At 38.5% G+C, this 17388-nt stretch overlaps 5 protein-coding genes across 6 annotated transcripts; 4 read left to right on the forward strand and 1 right to left on the reverse strand.

Moving 5' to 3' along the window:
* Window positions 1-488: 488 nt before the first annotated feature.
* On the forward strand, window positions 489-2716 carry LOC108238784 (gamma-crystallin M2-like). Of its 2 annotated transcripts, none has more exons than XM_017421089.2 (3): window positions 489-552; window positions 665-898; window positions 2118-2716. In XM_017421089.2, the coding sequence occupies exons 1-3, from the start codon at window positions 544-546 to the stop codon at window positions 2388-2390; spliced, it is 516 nt and encodes a 171-aa protein (XP_017276578.1). In that variant the 5' UTR covers window positions 489-543; the 3' UTR covers window positions 2391-2716. The 2 variants fall into 2 exon arrangements, with proteins under 2 accessions (XP_017276578.1, XP_017276577.1); XM_017421088.2 differs by having other exon boundaries at window positions 514-558.
* A 1833-nt stretch (window positions 2717-4549) lies between these two features.
* On the forward strand, window positions 4550-5447 carry LOC108238795 (gamma-crystallin M2-like). The gene is made up of 3 exons (XM_017421103.2): window positions 4550-4684; window positions 4787-5029; window positions 5143-5447. Exons 1-3 carry the CDS (start codon window positions 4676-4678, stop codon window positions 5416-5418), a joined length of 528 nt encoding a protein of 175 aa, XP_017276592.1. The 5' UTR covers window positions 4550-4675; the 3' UTR covers window positions 5419-5447.
* A 3714-nt stretch (window positions 5448-9161) lies between these two features.
* LOC108238789 (gamma-crystallin M2-like) lies at window positions 9162-10396 on the forward strand. Its single transcript, XM_017421096.3, has 3 exons — window positions 9162-9270; window positions 9419-9661; window positions 9769-10396. Exons 1-3 carry the CDS (start codon window positions 9262-9264, stop codon window positions 10039-10041), a joined length of 525 nt encoding a protein of 174 aa, XP_017276585.1. The 5' UTR covers window positions 9162-9261; the 3' UTR covers window positions 10042-10396.
* Window positions 10397-12772: 2376 nt separating this feature from the next.
* Window positions 12773-13635, forward strand: LOC108238786 (gamma-crystallin M1). Its single transcript, XM_017421092.2, has 3 exons — window positions 12773-12833; window positions 12945-13196; window positions 13299-13635. The coding sequence occupies exons 1-3, from the start codon at window positions 12825-12827 to the stop codon at window positions 13572-13574; spliced, it is 537 nt and encodes a 178-aa protein (XP_017276581.1). The 5' UTR covers window positions 12773-12824; the 3' UTR covers window positions 13575-13635.
* Window positions 13636-15315: 1680 nt separating this feature from the next.
* On the reverse strand, window positions 15316-16213 carry LOC108238848 (gamma-crystallin M3). The gene is made up of 3 exons (XM_017421174.3): window positions 16082-16213; window positions 15744-15983; window positions 15316-15647 (listed from the first exon to the last, which is right to left on the reverse strand). The coding sequence occupies exons 1-3, from the start codon at window positions 16094-16096 to the stop codon at window positions 15369-15371; spliced, it is 534 nt and encodes a 177-aa protein (XP_017276663.1). The 5' UTR covers window positions 16097-16213; the 3' UTR covers window positions 15316-15368.
* Window positions 16214-17388: the final 1175 nt, after the last annotated feature.

The raw sequence follows: 17388 nt of genomic DNA on the forward strand, positions 1-17388 counted from the left end.
GAATTGTAGCCTTATTTGTCTTTTGGTGGTCACATAGCTGTGCTGACCAGCTTAAATTGGATTTGCTCCAAATGTTAATCTTTGTCCATGTAGATTCTATAATTAGTTTCAGAGAGTTCATTAAAATTCATCCAGTGGTTTATGAGATATTTTGCAAAAGATAAATACAGATAAGATAAATAAATAAACACACGCTCGGACAAAAACATAATTGCAGTTCTGTCTAGCAAGGTGATAATAAACAATGAACTCCATCAACTCTAGAAATGATTTTAATGATTTTTGACAGCAACAAAGGGTATTTGGGTGAAGAGTAAAATGACTAGCATACAGTGTGAAGCCAGTCAGCTCCCACACGACACACACAAATCCTAAACATGTGTTTAGCACAACACAGCCACACAAACACAAAAATCCCTGTCTCTTACGAGCTGAATGATAAACGCAGAGTCTGCGTTTCACATGGACTATATATGTAACATGAGAGTCTTCAGAGAGCTGTAGTCCCACAGAGCTGGGCATGGGGCAGCTGAAGCAGCCGACATGGGGAAGGTAAATGTACGCTCAATGGGAAACAACAAAAATGCCTCATTGTTTATAAGAAAACATCCACTTTTTATTTGTTAAACTGATGGCACAGGAAATGTATTTCCTCCGTGTGCAGATTATCTTCTACGAGGACAAGAACTTCTCCGGGCGTCATTTTGAGTGCTGCGACGACTGTGCAGACTTGCTGAGCAACCTCAGCTGCTGCAGCTCCATCAGAGTGGACAGCGGCTGCTTCATGGTTTATGAAAAACCCAACTACACCGGAAATCAGTACTATCTGAGGACAGGAGAGTATCCTGACCTCCATCAATGGATAGACTCGGTCAGCTCCTGCCGTCACATCTGCACGGTGAGCTGCTGTTTTCGGGTAAAACCCTAAACGTGTTACAGTATGATAAGTATAATATTATCGATATACTAGGAGTACCATCAGATACTAACATCTGGTTATTTAAGTAAAAGGTACATTTACAGAAGCACCTGCTGACACCAAAACAACCTGTTCATTTGGGTGTGAAAGATGCAACAATTCTTCATCTTTATGTACATGCAATGGAAGGAACAAATATGTCATTCGTCTTTATTTTTGCCCACCACAAAAAGCAAAGGCAGGGCAATATTGTTTTTGTCCTTGTCTATGTGTGTGCATGTGCATGTGTGTGTGTGTGTGTGTGTGTGTTCATTTATTTGTACCACTGACAAAATATCTCAATAACCACTGAACAGATTGTATTAAAACTTTCAAAAAAAGCAATCCTTAGACATACGTCTACAACTGATTAGCTTTTGGTATCAACCCAATTCAAGATGGCTGCCACAGCTAAATCACCTTAGGCTACACATAATAATGGCTATAACTAAGTCAATTATACATAAAGCTAAAAACTGGTGTGGTAGTAGCTGACAGTCATTCACAACACATTCTTTGAGTGCTAACAGAACATGCTGGCTATCACAAGATTGCACATAATGTTATTTTCAAGGCTTGACCAAAATTGCTTTAAGACTGTCATTTATAATCATAAAATGATCTTTTATTTGACCAGGCAAGTCCCATTGAGATCACATTTGTTTCTCAAGGGAGGCCTGGGCCTGAAGGCAGCCTAACATGCATGTTTTTTGACTGTGGGAGGAAACTGGAGCACACAAAGAAAACAAGGAGGAGAACATGTAAACTTCACACAGAAAGACCCCAGGTCCAACCACTGGCTTGAACCAAGGACCTTCTAGCTACAAGGCAACAGTGTGAACCACTAAGCCGTCATGCTGCCAAATCTGCTAAAACACTGATGAAAGACAGTGGGTGATAGGAATGCTAGGCCTCTAATTTTAATTTTGACTATGTGATTGAAAAAAGTCAGTCAGCCCTTGCCTGTAAACGCAATCCCTACAGTCAAGCTGGAAGCACGGATAAAACTAAAGTCAGATTCAGTAACGCCTTTGGTTTCAACTTAAAGACATACAGTCCATTTTAATATAATGAGCAACAATATACAACATTAAATAAATTTTTCCAAAGACAGGACTAATAACTAATTATCTAACAGCTCTCTTCCATTCCCATCCAGGACCCTGGTTCATTCAACATGCGCCTGTATGAGCGGATAGAGTTTGGGGGCCAAATGATGGACCTGATGGAGGACTGTCCCAGTGTTGTGGACCTCTTCCATAGAACGGACATCTTCTCTTGCAACGTGATGAATGGCAGCTGGCTCTTCTATGAGCATCCAAACTACCATGGCAGGATGTACCTGGTCAGGCCTGGAGAGTACAAGAGGTTCAGCGAGTGGGGTGGCAGGAGCGCGAGGGTTGGCTCCATCAGACGCATCACGGAGAACTGACATACTTTGGAGGATTCAAAGTAGACTACAACACCGAAGACTGTAAAGAGCACAAAATATTGACAATAGGGATTTCTCTTGTTCACACTTGAGCTGATTTTGTTCTTGGTGTCCTGAAAGGCCCTGTAAACACTTGTATTACTCAGATTTTTCTCTGATGTTTGCATGAATTCATGATATGGGGTCCCTGCAAAACAGCTCACAACAGATTTCTGGACCTCCTCTCCATTCCACACAATCACTATTTTCAGAAAGCAATAATCAAATTAAGTAGCTGTGTAATTTAGCTGTGAGGAAGATTGGAAGCATACTTACTACTTTCTAAAGAAAAAAAAAGGTAATTTTAAAGTGTATTAGTATAGATTCTTAGTCTTCAGTTTGTCTGGTCCAGATATATATTTTTTAATTTAAACAGATATTTTCTCTTGAATATATTTTTTTCAACAAACACTAAAATAACCTGCTGGTTGTGTAGAGGTAATAAGGTCATTGTTAATGACCTACTGATACAAGCTAGTGATGGGAATTCTGGGATCCTGAGTAGTACTAATTTATGAGCTGCTTGAGAGCTAAACGAGCTGTCTCTTTGCTGAGCTGAGCCAAATGATGTGAATCCCAGAAAAGAACCAGAACTCCCATCTCTAATATAAGGCAATTACATTTTAGCATAGCCCTGGATTCTCCTTTGTTGGCCACTACAAAATAAATTTTCAACAAGAGTAAATGAGTTTTATTTGGCATCATTAAACACGTCTTCTCATTAGTCAAACCATAACTTTTCGAGCACACCTATCATGGCTAGCCAGCTTTAGAAAAGACCTGAATACAGAGCAAATCTTACATGAAAAGGTAAATTATTGCCTAAAACAGGAGCAAAGACTGCCAAAGCATGACCATCTCTACTCTTTAGTTTAGCTCTTGGAACATCTAAAGGTATCTGGTTGTTTGAGCTCAGTGTTTAGGATGAGGAATGTTGGATCCTAGAGGTACAATAAAGTTAGACAATTCAAGGGTTTAAAAATGACGATAAAATCTTAAAATCAATCCTGCACCAGACAGGAAGCCAATGAAGTGAAGCCAACACTAGCGTTATCTGCTCATGTGTTTTTTTCTTCCTATTAAAACTGGAGCAGCAGAGTTTTGGACCATCTGCAGACAGGACAGGACTGATGTATGCCCTTGTACAATGAGTTTTGAATGCATGAATTACTATTTTAAAACCTTTGAAACAGAAGCAGGGCTTTGCCTAGGCTAAAAAATGGAACAAAAAGAAGCCTGATTTGCCATCTGAACTGACTTGTTTATTCCATTTGAAAGAGCTGTTTAAGAAAACATCAAGACTTCTGACAGAGGATCGAGTAAATTAAGCTAGAGACCCAAGAAAGTTAGTTGTTTCCAAATTCTTTCCACCCAGAAAGATGACTTCTGTTTTGTTTTCATTAGGATGAAGGAAGTTCATCCATGTCTTGATTTCATTTAGACAATCCAATTTACTTCAGAGAGTTATTGTTTTTTATTGTTATAGGCACGTAAGCCTCAATGTCATCTGCAAAACACTGAAAAGGAGTAATAAACATTTTTTAAAAATAGATCCCAGTAGTAGCATGTATGATGAAAACAGAGCAGGGCCCAGAATTGAACCTTGAGGAACCTCACATTTTACTGGAGCTGCACATTAGAAATAATTATCTAATAACTCCTGTTTAGATAGTTATTGCAGTGGTTTAAACAGGATTTAAACCACTGTAGAACAGTACCTTAACAGACACAAGCTGAGAAAAGAGAATTTTATGTGCTATAGTGTCAAAAGCAGCACTAAGGAAATAATTAAGAAAGAAAGTTTAGAAACAAAAGTCAAGAAAGTGGCTCTGATCTGACTACGAATGTTGCTTGGTGTTGTGTGCAAGCCCAAATCAACAACAAAACAAAATGTTAGATTGTACAGGTTTTGATGTTGTTCCAATAAAAACAGCGTTTTTTATCTTGCTGATGCTGTTCAGGACACTTTCTAAAAGTCTGTTGTTCGGTAATATTTTCATGAGGAAATTGTGATGAATACAGGGGAAAGAACAATGACACACCAGGAGTCATGTACACATAAACAGATTTCTCCTGCCCACACACACCGAGCCCTGATCCTTCATTATTCGGGGGAATTGATTTGAATGACAAAGGTTTATGCTGTGCAATCAAACGGCTTCCCATTCTTTCTTTTTTTTATAAAGCACCATAGCTTGGCTCGGGGACAGCAGTGACTGGTTGTACAATCTGATGCCAGCGCAACAATGGGGAAGGTAATGAACAGGGGCTCTTCTTACTGTTCGGGCATCACCTTCCGAACGCCTTGATTTTGCTTAATGTTTGTGTGAAAAGCCTTTGTGAACCGTTTTTCGCAGATCATATTTTACGAGGACAGAAACTTCCAAGGGCGCTCGCACGAATGCAGCAGCGACTGTGCCGATCTTCACACCTTCTTCAACAGATGCAACTCCATCAGGGTGGAGAGCGGCTGCTTCGTGGTCTACGAGAGGCCCAATTACATGGGCAACCAGTACTACCTGAGGAGAGGGGACTACTCTGATAACCAGCGTGTGATTGGCATTAATGATTGTGTCAGATCCTGCCGCATGATCCCCCAGGTAGGTCATGAATCCTTGGTTTTAGAATCTGTTTTCTATTTTAGACACAATCCTATTTTAAGTGCTGGCCTTCAAAAAGAATGGAAGATTGACAGTATTTTGTGCGCTGCCAGCATCAAGGCTCCTACAGGTTGAGGCTTTTTGAGCGTTTCGACATGTCCGGCCAGATGCACGAGCTGGTGGACGACTGCCCAAACATCCAGGATCAGCTCAGCACGGCTGACTTCAACTCCTGCAACGTGATGGACGGCCACTGGCTCCTGTACGACCAGCCCAACTACAAGGGCAGGGTGTACTACCTGAGGCCTGGCGAGTACCGCAGATACAGCGACTGGGGAGGTGTCAGCCCACGGGTCGGCTCCATTCGGAGAATCACAGACTTGAACTGAATTTAATAAACTCTGACTGATGAAATGAACATTGTTTTTTTTTTTTCTTGTGTGCCTGCAGCTTTACGCTTGGTGTTTACTCATCACATTTGATCATTTTAAGAAAATAAAATACCCATCAAGTAGAATAAGAAGCGATTAAAGAAGGAAAACGTAAATTGTCTGGCTGAACAAACTGTACACAAAAGCATCTAGTTGTAGTTTAATCTCTTTTATGTGTTGGCATACCACACCAAACAATACCAGTGTTACCCCCTTCCCAGTTTAGAGCCCTGATGGGATTAGCTGGTGTCTGTGGTGGCAGGCTTCATCTGTAACATTAGCGTTAGTGCAGGGTCTGCAACTGTTACAATCAAAAGAGCCCACTAACTAAATAAAATTAGTTCAGAGCGTCAACACATGCTTGAAGTGTGAAATAAAAACAACACAACTCATTAGGTGTTATTTAAAGACAGCATATAAAAAGTCTACAATTTGAGACATAAAAAATTTGAAAGAAATTGTTTAAATAATAGGTTTTACACATTAGGACAAAGAGACCCCCTTGATCAAATTTAAACACTGAACTATGCAAGCCTGTGTGACTCCTTTATATGTAATATAATAAAAATATACAACTATCTTACTTTAAAATAATATAACATAAGGTAATATTCCAATAAATTATTAGAGTGAACATAATAATTAGGCCAGATTGTTAGATGTTTAATTGTGACTTACTGAATCCTTATATTAAAAGCAGAGAACATCATTCACTGAAATTTACTTCTAACTTTTAGTTATCAGTGATTTGCCATAATTTTTGTATCTTATTTTAATAACTCGCAATACAATAGTCTGTGATATGTGTGCAAATCTGTATATATATATATATATATATATATATATATATATATATATATATATATATATTACACTGTAATTTTCCTTAAACATGTTAAAAATGTTTAATCTTCTGTCTAATTTCAGAGAAAGACCTCACTGTTTGGCTGGAAATTAGATTACAGAAGTGGCTAACAGGCTAACAAGCTACTAGCACAAAGTGATCAGTAGTTCTTGTTTTTTATGCTATTTGTATCTTTTTCTCACAGAGGTTTTATTCACATTTTTGCATTTTAAATTGGCAAGAAAACTGCTAAAACTAGTCTTTCTTTATTGTGGTTATTAGGGCTAGTCAACTTCAGCTACAAAGGAGCCATTTGTAAAAATTACTGTGGGTTTTGGGGCCACAGGTAATAATTAATCTCCATTATTGAAAGGCAAAGGCAGGTTATGTTTTGCCCCTGTCTGTTAGCAAAATAACTCATGAACCACTGGGGAAATTTTAATAAAACCTTCAGAACATAATCGTTGGATGTACATCTAAAACTGATTAACTTTAGAGTCAACCTGATTCAAGATGGCTACCACAGCTAACTGACTTTAAAAAACACAAACATTGCCATGATTGAGACAATTTTACAGCTATTGACCTAGAATTTTGTGTAGTAGTACCTGAGACTGATCCCCAGGACATAATCTGAGTGCTGACAGATTCTGAAAGATCTCTTTTAAAAATTTGCAATTAACTACTAGGACTCAACAATATCTGCTGTCAATTAACAACATATCTCATGAGCCATTGGACGGATTTTAATGAAACGTCCAGGAAATAATCATTGGACATACCTCCAGAACTGAATAAGATTTGAAGCCAGTCAAGTTTAAGATGGCCGCCACAGTCAACTGACTTTAGAAAACAAAGAGAGGCTATATTTCAGCCAATTTAAAATACATTGTGCTAAAATTTACTGTAGTTGTAGCTCAGTCATTCACAAAACATACTCTGAGTGCGGCACATTGTGCAAGAACTTAAGAACTTTATGCTTTAGCTTTATGTTGGAGTCAACCCTGTTTATCTGTTAGCACAATATCTCACAAACCACTGGATGGATTTTACAGAAACTCTCAGAAAGTAAGTATTAGATGTACATCTACAACTGTTTTTGGACTCAATCTTACAAGTTACTGGTAATTTGGGATACTGACAGCACTGCAGAAGCCAGGTCAATGTTAAAAACGGGCCTCTTGTTGAGTATTCAACTTTTAGTTATCCATAACAGTTTTTAGACAGAATTATTTCTCCAATGAAATCAAGAACAATGAAATCAATGACATCATTAAAATGAATAAAATTAACACATTGGATTTAAATTTGTGTTTACATAAGTTTCCAGGTGTTTGAAGCTGATTACAAAAGTCTATTTTGTAAAATTTTGTGAAATAGAAAATGTTTTACACTTTTTAAATTTTTACCTTTTCTGGTTTGTGCGAAGTCCTTTTACCACAAACAGTGTTTCTTATTATATATTTCGACATTTATACTCTGTTTTATTCTCTACAGTCAGACACAGATTAGATCATTTCTTTAAAAGGGACAATGCACAACAATGAACATGGGTTTACTCTGTAAATGTGCCAGATTTAGCCATAGGGACTAAATAGTGTCTCGCAGATTGATGAGAACAAACATAAAAAGGAATCAGATGAGATAAAATAGACGATTAAAAATTACCCACTATCATGGGTAATTTAAGCTACTTCGAGTCCAAGGACACTTCAGCACATAGTGGACCTGGGAGATCAAATTACCAATATTCTGTGGTCTTGCTCATTATATTTAATTGAGCTACTTAACCTTTACACACCAGGAGAAAAACTCTGGTGAACCAGGCAGTTTCTCCAAGATCCAGAATAAAATCTAAAGGTGATCAAGCTTTTGCAATGGGTGCCCCAGACCTATGGATTCATCTCCTCTTCAATATATACACAACTCAGACTATAGAAGCTTTTAAATGCTTGCTCAAGACCCATTTTTCAAAATTTGGCTTTTGATTTTAACAGAGCGTACAATTTTAATAGAATTTATCAACTTTTGCTTTCATTTTATATATATTATTGTTCTTTTATTCTTGTTTTTATTTGATTTTTATGTTTTATTTTGTTGACTTGTTATCTGGTTTGACTTTAAAGCACTTTGATCAACCTATATTAACAAAAATGACATCGACAATTGGAAGATGCCTCCCACTGTTATCACAAGAAATTGAAATAAAAATACGTGTCACTAAATGGGTAACAAAGATCCTCATCACTTTGAGTTTTACCATGACCCAATGAGAGGTAGTTTCAGTAATGTTGTGGACAATGAGGTCACAAAATAAAAGAAAGAATCAAATTTAAGTCCACACTATATGTTCAGCTTTATGTGTAATGTCAGAAGATGAGACTTCAAAACATTTAATATGGCTTTGACACGGCAAGGACTTTGTCACCCGTAAGGACAAAATTCCTGTTTTGTTTCATTAAAATGGAAGTATATTTGAAAAAAAAAGAAATGTTAATGACAAGTTTTACACAAAGGTAAAAATGTACACTATCTACTATCTAGATCCAAATAAAATCTTATATCTACAGTCCCTACCAGCAGCACTGTGAGGATCCAGTGACGCTGCTCAGGCAGCGCAGCACAAAGACTAAATGGCTTCATGCTTTGTTACACAACATATTTAATGCAAAAGGGCTGTTCCATATTGTTCTGCAGCCATTGTTGGCTGGATGTGTGGATACCATACTAGTCTTTTCCTTTGTCCATCCATGTCAAAACACCAAACCAGTTAAATATTTATCCCTTTTTCAAATACAAATCCATATTTTTGACCAATGTTGTGGTCCAACAAAAAGGGAAACATGTGCCAGTAGCCTTTGGTTATAACTGTGAGCGAATTTGAATAACAATGCTTTGCTTGTCAGGAGGTAGTATAAAAAGCCCTGAAAACATGGGGAATCTCTCCACCAGAGACCATGGGCAAGGTAAGTACTGTTTGTCATCTCTGCACACAGTAAATGTACATTACAGCAAAAAGCCTGTGTTTGAGTTTAACACAGAGCACAACGCTTGATCTGTTTCTAGTGAGAAAAAAGCTAATTAGGCTAAATTTGACTCCTGCTCTTCTACAAGATTATTTTTTACGAGGACAAGAACTTCCAGGGTCGGAGTTATGAGTGCAGCAATGACTGCACGGACCTTCACTTGTACTTCAGCCGCTGCAACTCCATCCGGGTGGAGAGTGGCTGCTTCATGATCTACGAGCGGCCCAACTTCATGGGTCACCAGTACTTCATGAGGAGGGGGGAGTACCCCGACTACCAGAGATGGATGGGCTTCAGCAGTAGCATCCGCTCATGTCGAGTGATTCCATCGGTAAGTTAGGCAACATGCTGACAGATCTACACATCCTTCATATCTAGTTTTATTATGTTTGTTTACGTATGTGACTGGCTATGTGTTGGCCTGCCTTTGTCCCCTAGTACCGAGGCGCTTACAGATTGCGCATCTATGAGAAGCCAGACTTCAGCGGTCACATGATGGAGTTCATGGATGACTGTCCCTGTGTGTCTGATCGTTTCCATCATCGCCATGTCTACTCGTGTAATGTTATGAATGGCTACTGGGTCTTCTACGAGTACCCTAACTACCGAGGCAGACAGTACTTTCTGAAATCTGGAGAGTACAGGAGGTACCGCGACTGGTGTGCCACTTGTGCCATCGTTGGATCCTTCAGGAGGGTCACCGAATTTTAGCCATCAAGTGAAACCTTGTTGTAAATATCAAGCACTTTGTTTATTAAAGATGTAAAATTTTTAATCGACTTTGTGAAAAGATTTTTTTGATAAGTTTTGCAATAAAAAGCAGAAACGTTTGACTTTTGTTGCTATAGATAGATTTTAAAAAACTGCCTTAAAATCAGAAGGCTGGTAACTGAGATTTGCAGTTTTTATTTATTTATTTATTTTTTACTTTGTAAATAATGCGAATAAAAGACATAAATGCTGTTCTTTTGTGGGGGGGGAGTGGGGAGGGGAAATAAAATGTACAGAACAAGCTGCAGACATCGCTGTATAGTCCAATGGAAATAAAGTATCTGGAACACAGCAACGCTACTAGTTTTCAGAAGTTGTTTTAGAGGTGTGCTTTGTAAAACAGAACAAATAAAAATATATATTGCACAGTTTGGACGGCACAACTTTGAATGCTCCCATACAGCCTTTACAATTTTCCTAACTAGCTGATTTTATCATAACTTGGTGGTCAGAACCATTTAAAAACTTAAACTATCTCTTTTAAAGATTATTTTAAAGTAGAATAATAATTTATATTCATTTACTTGCACATTAACATTGCATAACACCAACATTTTCTCACGATCCCTAAGGCAGTGGTGCTATCAAAATATTGCAACTCATTTTCTATCCATAGCACCAACAACCTGCAGTCATTATTTCCCAACGCCAAAGGCAAAAAGGTTATAATGACTTAACCCAGTTCAAGATGGGCACTGCAGCCATACCTCCATGATTGCTGACACAAAAAGTCAATCATATTAGAGGTAACCCCATTTAGCCATTACCCTTTTGAGGTAAGTAGTGATCTGTAAAAAGAACATTATTTTAATGGTGCAGTTCCAGATTACTCTTGTTTCAGTGATTAAAATGAGCTGAACCTTCAAAATAAATCTAGAAGAAAGCCAAAAGTTAGTTGCCTTTATTTTATTCTAACTCGTGAGAGCATGTGGTGAAACTTCTGCCCGTCTCCAGCTGTTTTTATTCGGGAACAGTATGTTGGAGCAAGATGAAACAGACAGAAACAAGTAATCAAACATTTACAACATAGTTGCTACTAAAGTTAGCACTGTACTGTGGTTTCCATGCAATCTTAGTTCCGTTTTTTTTGTTTGTTTGTTTGTTTGTTTGCTTGTTTTTTGACAAACAAGTTTCCTACAACAAAAAATAGAAATTGTTTAATATTCAAACATTCAGAGGTGTCCCACAGGCTGATTTTTTCAGTGATGGTTTGATACTGGAGGTTTACTTGTGGTTCCTAGAGTTTCTAAAAGTGAAATGGGAAGCAGAGCTTTCAGTTCTCAGGCTCCTCTTTCCAGTTTCTGAGTCTGACACCCTAAGTATTTCTAAGACTAGGCTTAAATCTTTCCTCTTTGATAAATCCTATAGTTAGGGTCAGTTTGGGTTTTTCATGATCTATCCCTTAGTTATGCTGCTATAGGCTTTGATGGAGAACAAACTTGGATCAAATTTGGACCATGACTGTCTGCAGAATGTGGACTGGGTGGGTCCTCAAACATAATTTTAGACCAATTTTTTATAAGACAGCTCAGGAAGGCAACTATATTGTTAAGATTTCAAATGACTCAAGCACTCCTGTTGCTTCTTCAGAGCTCAAACTGATCATAGGAACACCTTACCTGATTTTAGAAAAAGGTGCATTGATACCTTCCTGGATCTTAACGTGACAAAAACAAAAGAGTTAATTACTGACTTTAGCTCAACGTAACAGCGAGCACAATTCATAATGAAAAGGTTGAAACTCTGAAAGTGTGATGTTAACATGGATTTGATCATGAAATGAGTTCAACAACAGATTAATTTACTGAGGTTAAAATCTTTTCATGTCAATGGAGGTTTTTTTTCTGTCATTGTTATTAGTCTTGTATTGAAAATCTTTGAACTTTTTTGTTTATCGGTTGGTTTAACAGTCTGTCTGTGGTGGAAAAAGCAGCCTAAACAGTAGGGTAAACTTCTGCCCCGAGGTGATTGATGTTCCACAGATGAACCAGGCATTCTTTGGCTGACATAGGGCCCCTGCTTACGGCCCCTATAATTTTCAAGTGCCGGAAGTAAAAATATATTTTTTAAATTACAATCAACTAAGGGTATTTTACTGTAGTCACAGGAATATCAAGCTACTTGGAGATGGTCTTATAGTGTTTGCTTTCAAAGTGCCCATTAAGAATAATAAAGTTGTCTGACTCTAAGCCTCATGTCTTTTTAATTTCACAGTAAATCAGCAGATTAACAGACAATTAGAGCTGATTTATATTGGATTAGATGGAACTATATTAATCTAGGACAACATGATTTGTTATATGTAGGGCGACTCTTATTATAAAGGTTGTGTTTCTGATTCTTTGCACGAGCTGGATGATGGTGCAGGTTCTGGGTTGGTCATGGTTTTGACTGAGATGTAGCCTGATGCCTGTTTTTTTTCCCCCTCATCACTGATGATCTGACCATATGTACAGAACCTTCTGACCGCCAATGGCGTACAAACAAAGCTTATGCTCAAAATGAACAATGCAGATGACTGCTGCCAGAAATGTATGGATGGAGAACTATTGTTAAACATTTATAGACCCTGTTCAGCAAAAGTCATACTGCTAATTCATCAGCTTTGCAGATTTGAATAACAACACATCATGGCCCCTGGGATTTTGTATAAAAAGCTGCTGGAATCATGGAGTTGGCAGAACAAGTTGAAACATCCACTGGAAACAACCTAAGCCTCCATCATGGGCAAGGTAAAGTGTAATCTACCAACAAATTCAACACATCTCATTACAGCTTATACAACAAAATGAATCAAAGGTTTAGCCCTAACACAAAGTTAAGTTTGTAATTTTATTTCTCAGGTCACCTTCTACGAGGAAAGGAACTTCCAGGGTCGCTCCTATGAGTGCATGAGCGACTGCTCTGACATGTCCTCCTACCTGAGCAGGTGTCAGTCCTGCAGGGTGGAGAGCGGCTGCTTTATGGTTTATGAGCGTCCCAACTACATGGGCATGCAGTTCTTCCTGAGGAGGGGGGAATACCATGACATGCAGCGCATGATGAGCATGGGGATGATGTTCGACTCTATCAGATCCTGCAGAATGATCCCTTATGTATATACCCTGTACTTCACTTTACTTAAAATGTGCTTCATTTTGAATTTTTGGATGTCTGACGGCTACTGTTCTTACATTTTCTTTGTGTTTAATTTACAGCACAGAGGTTCTTTCAGGATGAGGATCTACGAGAGAGAGAACTTTGGTGGTCAGATGTATGAGCTGATGGACGACTGTGACTCCATCATGGACCGCTACCGTATGTCCGACTGCATGTCCTGCAACGTGATGGACGGCCACTGGCTGATGTACGAGCAGCCCCACTACAGAGGCAGGATGATGTACCTGAGGCCCGGAGAGTACAGGAACTTCATGAACATGGGGATGAGTGGCATGAGGTTCATGAGCATGAGGCGTATTACTGATATGTGTTAGACTAAAACAAACTTTACTTCTGTATTTAACTTGAGTAAATAAAATTATATTTAATTCAAAACAACTTTTTTCCTGTTTTGATTTTTGTGTGGTTTGCTCACTGTGGCGGTTGATCCCAGCAATTAATAACAATCTAACACATTCATCGCAATTCAGTTTATTTATATAACGCAGGTCATAACAGTACATTTGTGTGAAGACACATTACTGGGGTACACAGTTCAGAATGATCTGATAATCTGTATTTTTAACAGTACAGGAAGAGATTCCAGGTTATTTCAAATGAGCCAGTCTTACCAGCCAAAGTCAGTTTAGGAAAATAAAAGGCCTCTAATCAAGCTGCAGATTTACAACTTGACAGTATTAGCCTCCTGGCCAGCAGAGTTGTGAATGCTATTAAGTTATTTTTAGCAGGAAAGAGAACTAGGCAGTTAGGCATTAGGAGTGATATCCTCCCCAGTTACATTAGACAACATGAGAAAAAAAAACAGACCATAATCTCTCCATAGAGGGATATGTCCATCCATCCATCCATTTTCTTTACCCGCTTCTCCATTTCAGGTTGCGGGGAGCTGGTGCCTATCCCTAGCAGTCACTGTGCGAGAGGTGGGGGACACTCTGGGATAGGTCCAAAAGGTGTGAGTAATTTGCTGTGGCATGTTGGCATCATTCACACAGAGGGCATCGTTCACATACAATAAAAGAGTGAAGAGGTGAAGATATTAAGGCTTTTAATGCTACTAGATCTGCAGAATTCACTTGTATAGCCACCCATGATGGAGAGAATTCATTCTCCTCAAACTGAAGCCAATAATTCATCCATCCAGCTGTCCATCCATCCATTTTCTTTCCCCGCTTCTCCTTTCTGGGCCATGGGGTCCAATAATTCAGATTTCTTATATTCGTTGCCCATTAGTAGTACAAGAGATTAGGTAGAACCATTCCACTCAGAGTTTTGGGCCTCTGTAAGACTTGATGATGGTGCAGTCTGGGTGGTTTGATCCAGAATTAGATGTTTAACCTTACAGAAACAAGCTAAAGGGAGAAAATATGGACCAAAAATAAACCTGCCAGCAGAATCAGAAAATGTTTAAACATGAACAGTGGAAATATCTCCATGTATTAGAATGACAACACCTCTTGATCTTCTGGGAAAGAATGAAAGACACATCTGTCCAACCCAGCTCTCTATTCAGTCTGATGTGGTCTACATTCTTCAAATAGGTCTCTTGTAAGTAAATAATATTAGCCTCAAGATGGTGTACTTTACTGCTGTTTGAATGGTTCATTTAGGCCTTCTGAAACTATCCTTTTTTGAGGTTATGAATGTAAATGTTCATTTCTATATTTTTTGGGTCAAAATCAAAACGGGCCATTGCAGTGGAACCAAAGAGCTGCTCACCCCAGAGCCAGAAGTACAGACTCCTGCTGTAGGCTATAATAGTTAAATGTTTGAATACTTTTAATCAATGATTCTGAATTTGTTGGCAAATATCAGCTAGTGCTTCAAACTTCATATTAGTACCAGTACAAGTGATCAAAAAGATGCTAAATGGTTTTTTTTTCTGAACTATATTTAAAATTTGAGTGTTGCCACCTAATGGTGTGGAGTGGAGTTACTCAAAAAGCTTGTGTGTTTTATACGGTTCTATATATCAATATATTCAGTTATTTACTTCCTATAAGTCTAAGTTTCTTTAATACTTGTTTACAAAAGGTTTACATTTAAGTCATGAGGGAATTCTTTTAAAGATCACTTTATTTTAATTAAAAATTGGGCTTTAATGCCAATGTTTAATAACAGGAGTCCATGATACGTCTCATGCTCATGAACCTCGTGCCTCCATATCCCATCTCCCTGAAGCTCCTGTACTCTCCGGGCCTCAGGTACATCATCCTGCCTCTGTAGTGGGGCTGCTCGTACATCAGCCAGTGGCCGTCCATCACGTTGCAGGACATGCAGTCGGACATACGGTAGCGGTCCATGATGTTGTCACAGTCGTCCATCATTTCATACATCTGACCACCGAAGTCCTCCCTCTCATAGATCCTCATCCTAAACTGGCCTCTGTGCTGTAAATTAAAATGTAGACAGGTTAATCACAGAATATTATTTAAACACATTGGTTTGTTTCACAAGGTTCTCCTATATTCTGTACGGTCCCATACCATAGGGATCATGCGGCAAGACCTTATGCAATCGCTCATGCCCATACGCTGGTAGTCAGAGTACTCTCCCCTTCTGGCAAAGAACTGGTTTCCCATGAAGTTTGTACGATCATAGACCATGAAGCAGCCGCTCTCCACCCTGCAGGAGTGACACCTGCTCAGGTAGGAGGACATGTCAGGGCAGTCGCTGCTGGTTTCATAGGAGCGACCCTGAAAGTTTCGGTCCTCATAGAAGATGATCTGAGGAAAAAAAAAAAAAAAATCTTTATGACACCACACAGAAACACATCCATCTCATTTCCATTCAGAATCTGTAACTGTGTGTGACTGTAACATACCTTGCCCATGGTCATGCCTACAGTTACAACAGTTGCTCAAAAGGACTGTACAGTTTTCTCCATGTCCTCTTGTTGCTTTTATACCTGACCTCACATCAAAAGGATACATGACCCCTTTGTTCAAATTCCTGACAGAGCAACATAGTGTAGAGGGCCCCCCACCTCTATGCGCCATGTTCCATTCAGTTCAAAGGGACCATTTAATAGATTGTGATTTGCGGTGGTTGCATTTGTTAGAAGAGGCCCCATTTGGTATTGTTTTGGCTGCTGAATGAAAGTGTGTTTTCAACTAAAAACATCTGTTTTGAAACTAAATTCTTAGATACATCAAAAGTAAAAGAACAACTAAATTATTATTAAAAAATACTGTAACTTTGTGGTCAGCTGTTTAATGGGTTAAGAAATGTTAACACTAACTGTAAAAGCTTTACCATTATTACTTTAACATTATGATTTAGGAAAATGAAGGGGCATATACTGCTCTTAAAAACAATGTTTATAAAATAATAAAGATCAACTGTTTATCATGATGAAAGAAGTAGTAAATGACAAAATCTACAAACAGTTGACAATTGTTTTTCATTCAGTTATGAATTGGAAAGCATTTGTTTCTTTGCATTTAGTCATGCAGTTAGAGCTAAAGCTCATGTTTTATGATCACAGCATTTTTATAAAATATATTGCCTTACTCCTGATGAAATAAATTGTGAGAGACATAGAGACAATGTCTGGATTTCAGATTGACAAGATAGGTTTAAAATGTATTCATCAAAATGAATTAAGATGGAGGTGGGACAGGCTCAGGCCCTCTTCTTTGCTTCAGGCGTCTTTAGGAAATGCACAGGAGTTAGTGATGAATACTGGAACAATGGTGAATCACGTGAGCTCAGTGGTATTTACCGTGGTCTGTTCCTCTTTAAAGACCCAGGCTGGGACACTGGAAGGAGCGATGGCTTCCAGTCACAAGGAGTTTGAGTTGCAGAAAAGAGTGGAAACCACCAGAGATTGGGTAGTCTGTGACATAGAGTTTGGGATGGCAAGTTGCCAATCTGATTGGTTCCAATGACTGACTGGTGAATAGCCAAAGAAGGGGAGACCCAGCAAGGGGAATTTAGTTTATTTAATATAGTATATCTATATAGCCCAAATTTACAACAAAAGTCATCTCAGGGCATTGTACAAAACCATTCACATGCATTAAATGGCAATTAGTAAAAGGTATCTATCTACAGAAGCCAGCAGATTGCATCTAATCTGGCCTTCATCTCAACTTCCTGTTAAACTTCCTTTAACAGGAAGAAACCTCC

Source organism: Kryptolebias marmoratus, linkage group LG6 (assembly GCF_001649575.2).
Source record: "Kryptolebias marmoratus isolate JLee-2015 linkage group LG6, ASM164957v2, whole genome shotgun sequence".
NCBI classification, from domain to species: domain Eukaryota; kingdom Metazoa; phylum Chordata; class Actinopteri; order Cyprinodontiformes; family Rivulidae; genus Kryptolebias; species Kryptolebias marmoratus.

Coding starts and splice junctions, on each gene's coding strand:
- LOC108238784 (XM_017421088.2), top strand. Junction 899..2,117: donor CCTGCCGTCACATCTGCACG/GTGAGCTGCTGT, acceptor ATTCCCATCCAG/GACCCTGGTTCATTCAACAT.
- LOC108238795 (XM_017421103.2), top strand. Junction 5,030..5,142: donor CCTGCCGCATGATCCCCCAG/GTAGGTCATGAA, acceptor GTGCGCTGCCAG/CATCAAGGCTCCTACAGGTT.
- LOC108238789 (XM_017421096.3), top strand. Junction 9,662..9,768: donor CATGTCGAGTGATTCCATCG/GTAAGTTAGGCA, acceptor TTTGTCCCCTAG/TACCGAGGCGCTTACAGATT.
- LOC108238786 (XM_017421092.2), top strand. Junction 13,197..13,298: donor CCTGCAGAATGATCCCTTAT/GTATATACCCTG, acceptor TTTAATTTACAG/CACAGAGGTTCTTTCAGGAT.
- LOC108238848 (XM_017421174.3), bottom strand. Junction 15,648..15,743: donor CTTGCCGCATGATCCCTATG/GTATGGGACCGT, acceptor TTTAATTTACAG/CACAGAGGCCAGTTTAGGAT.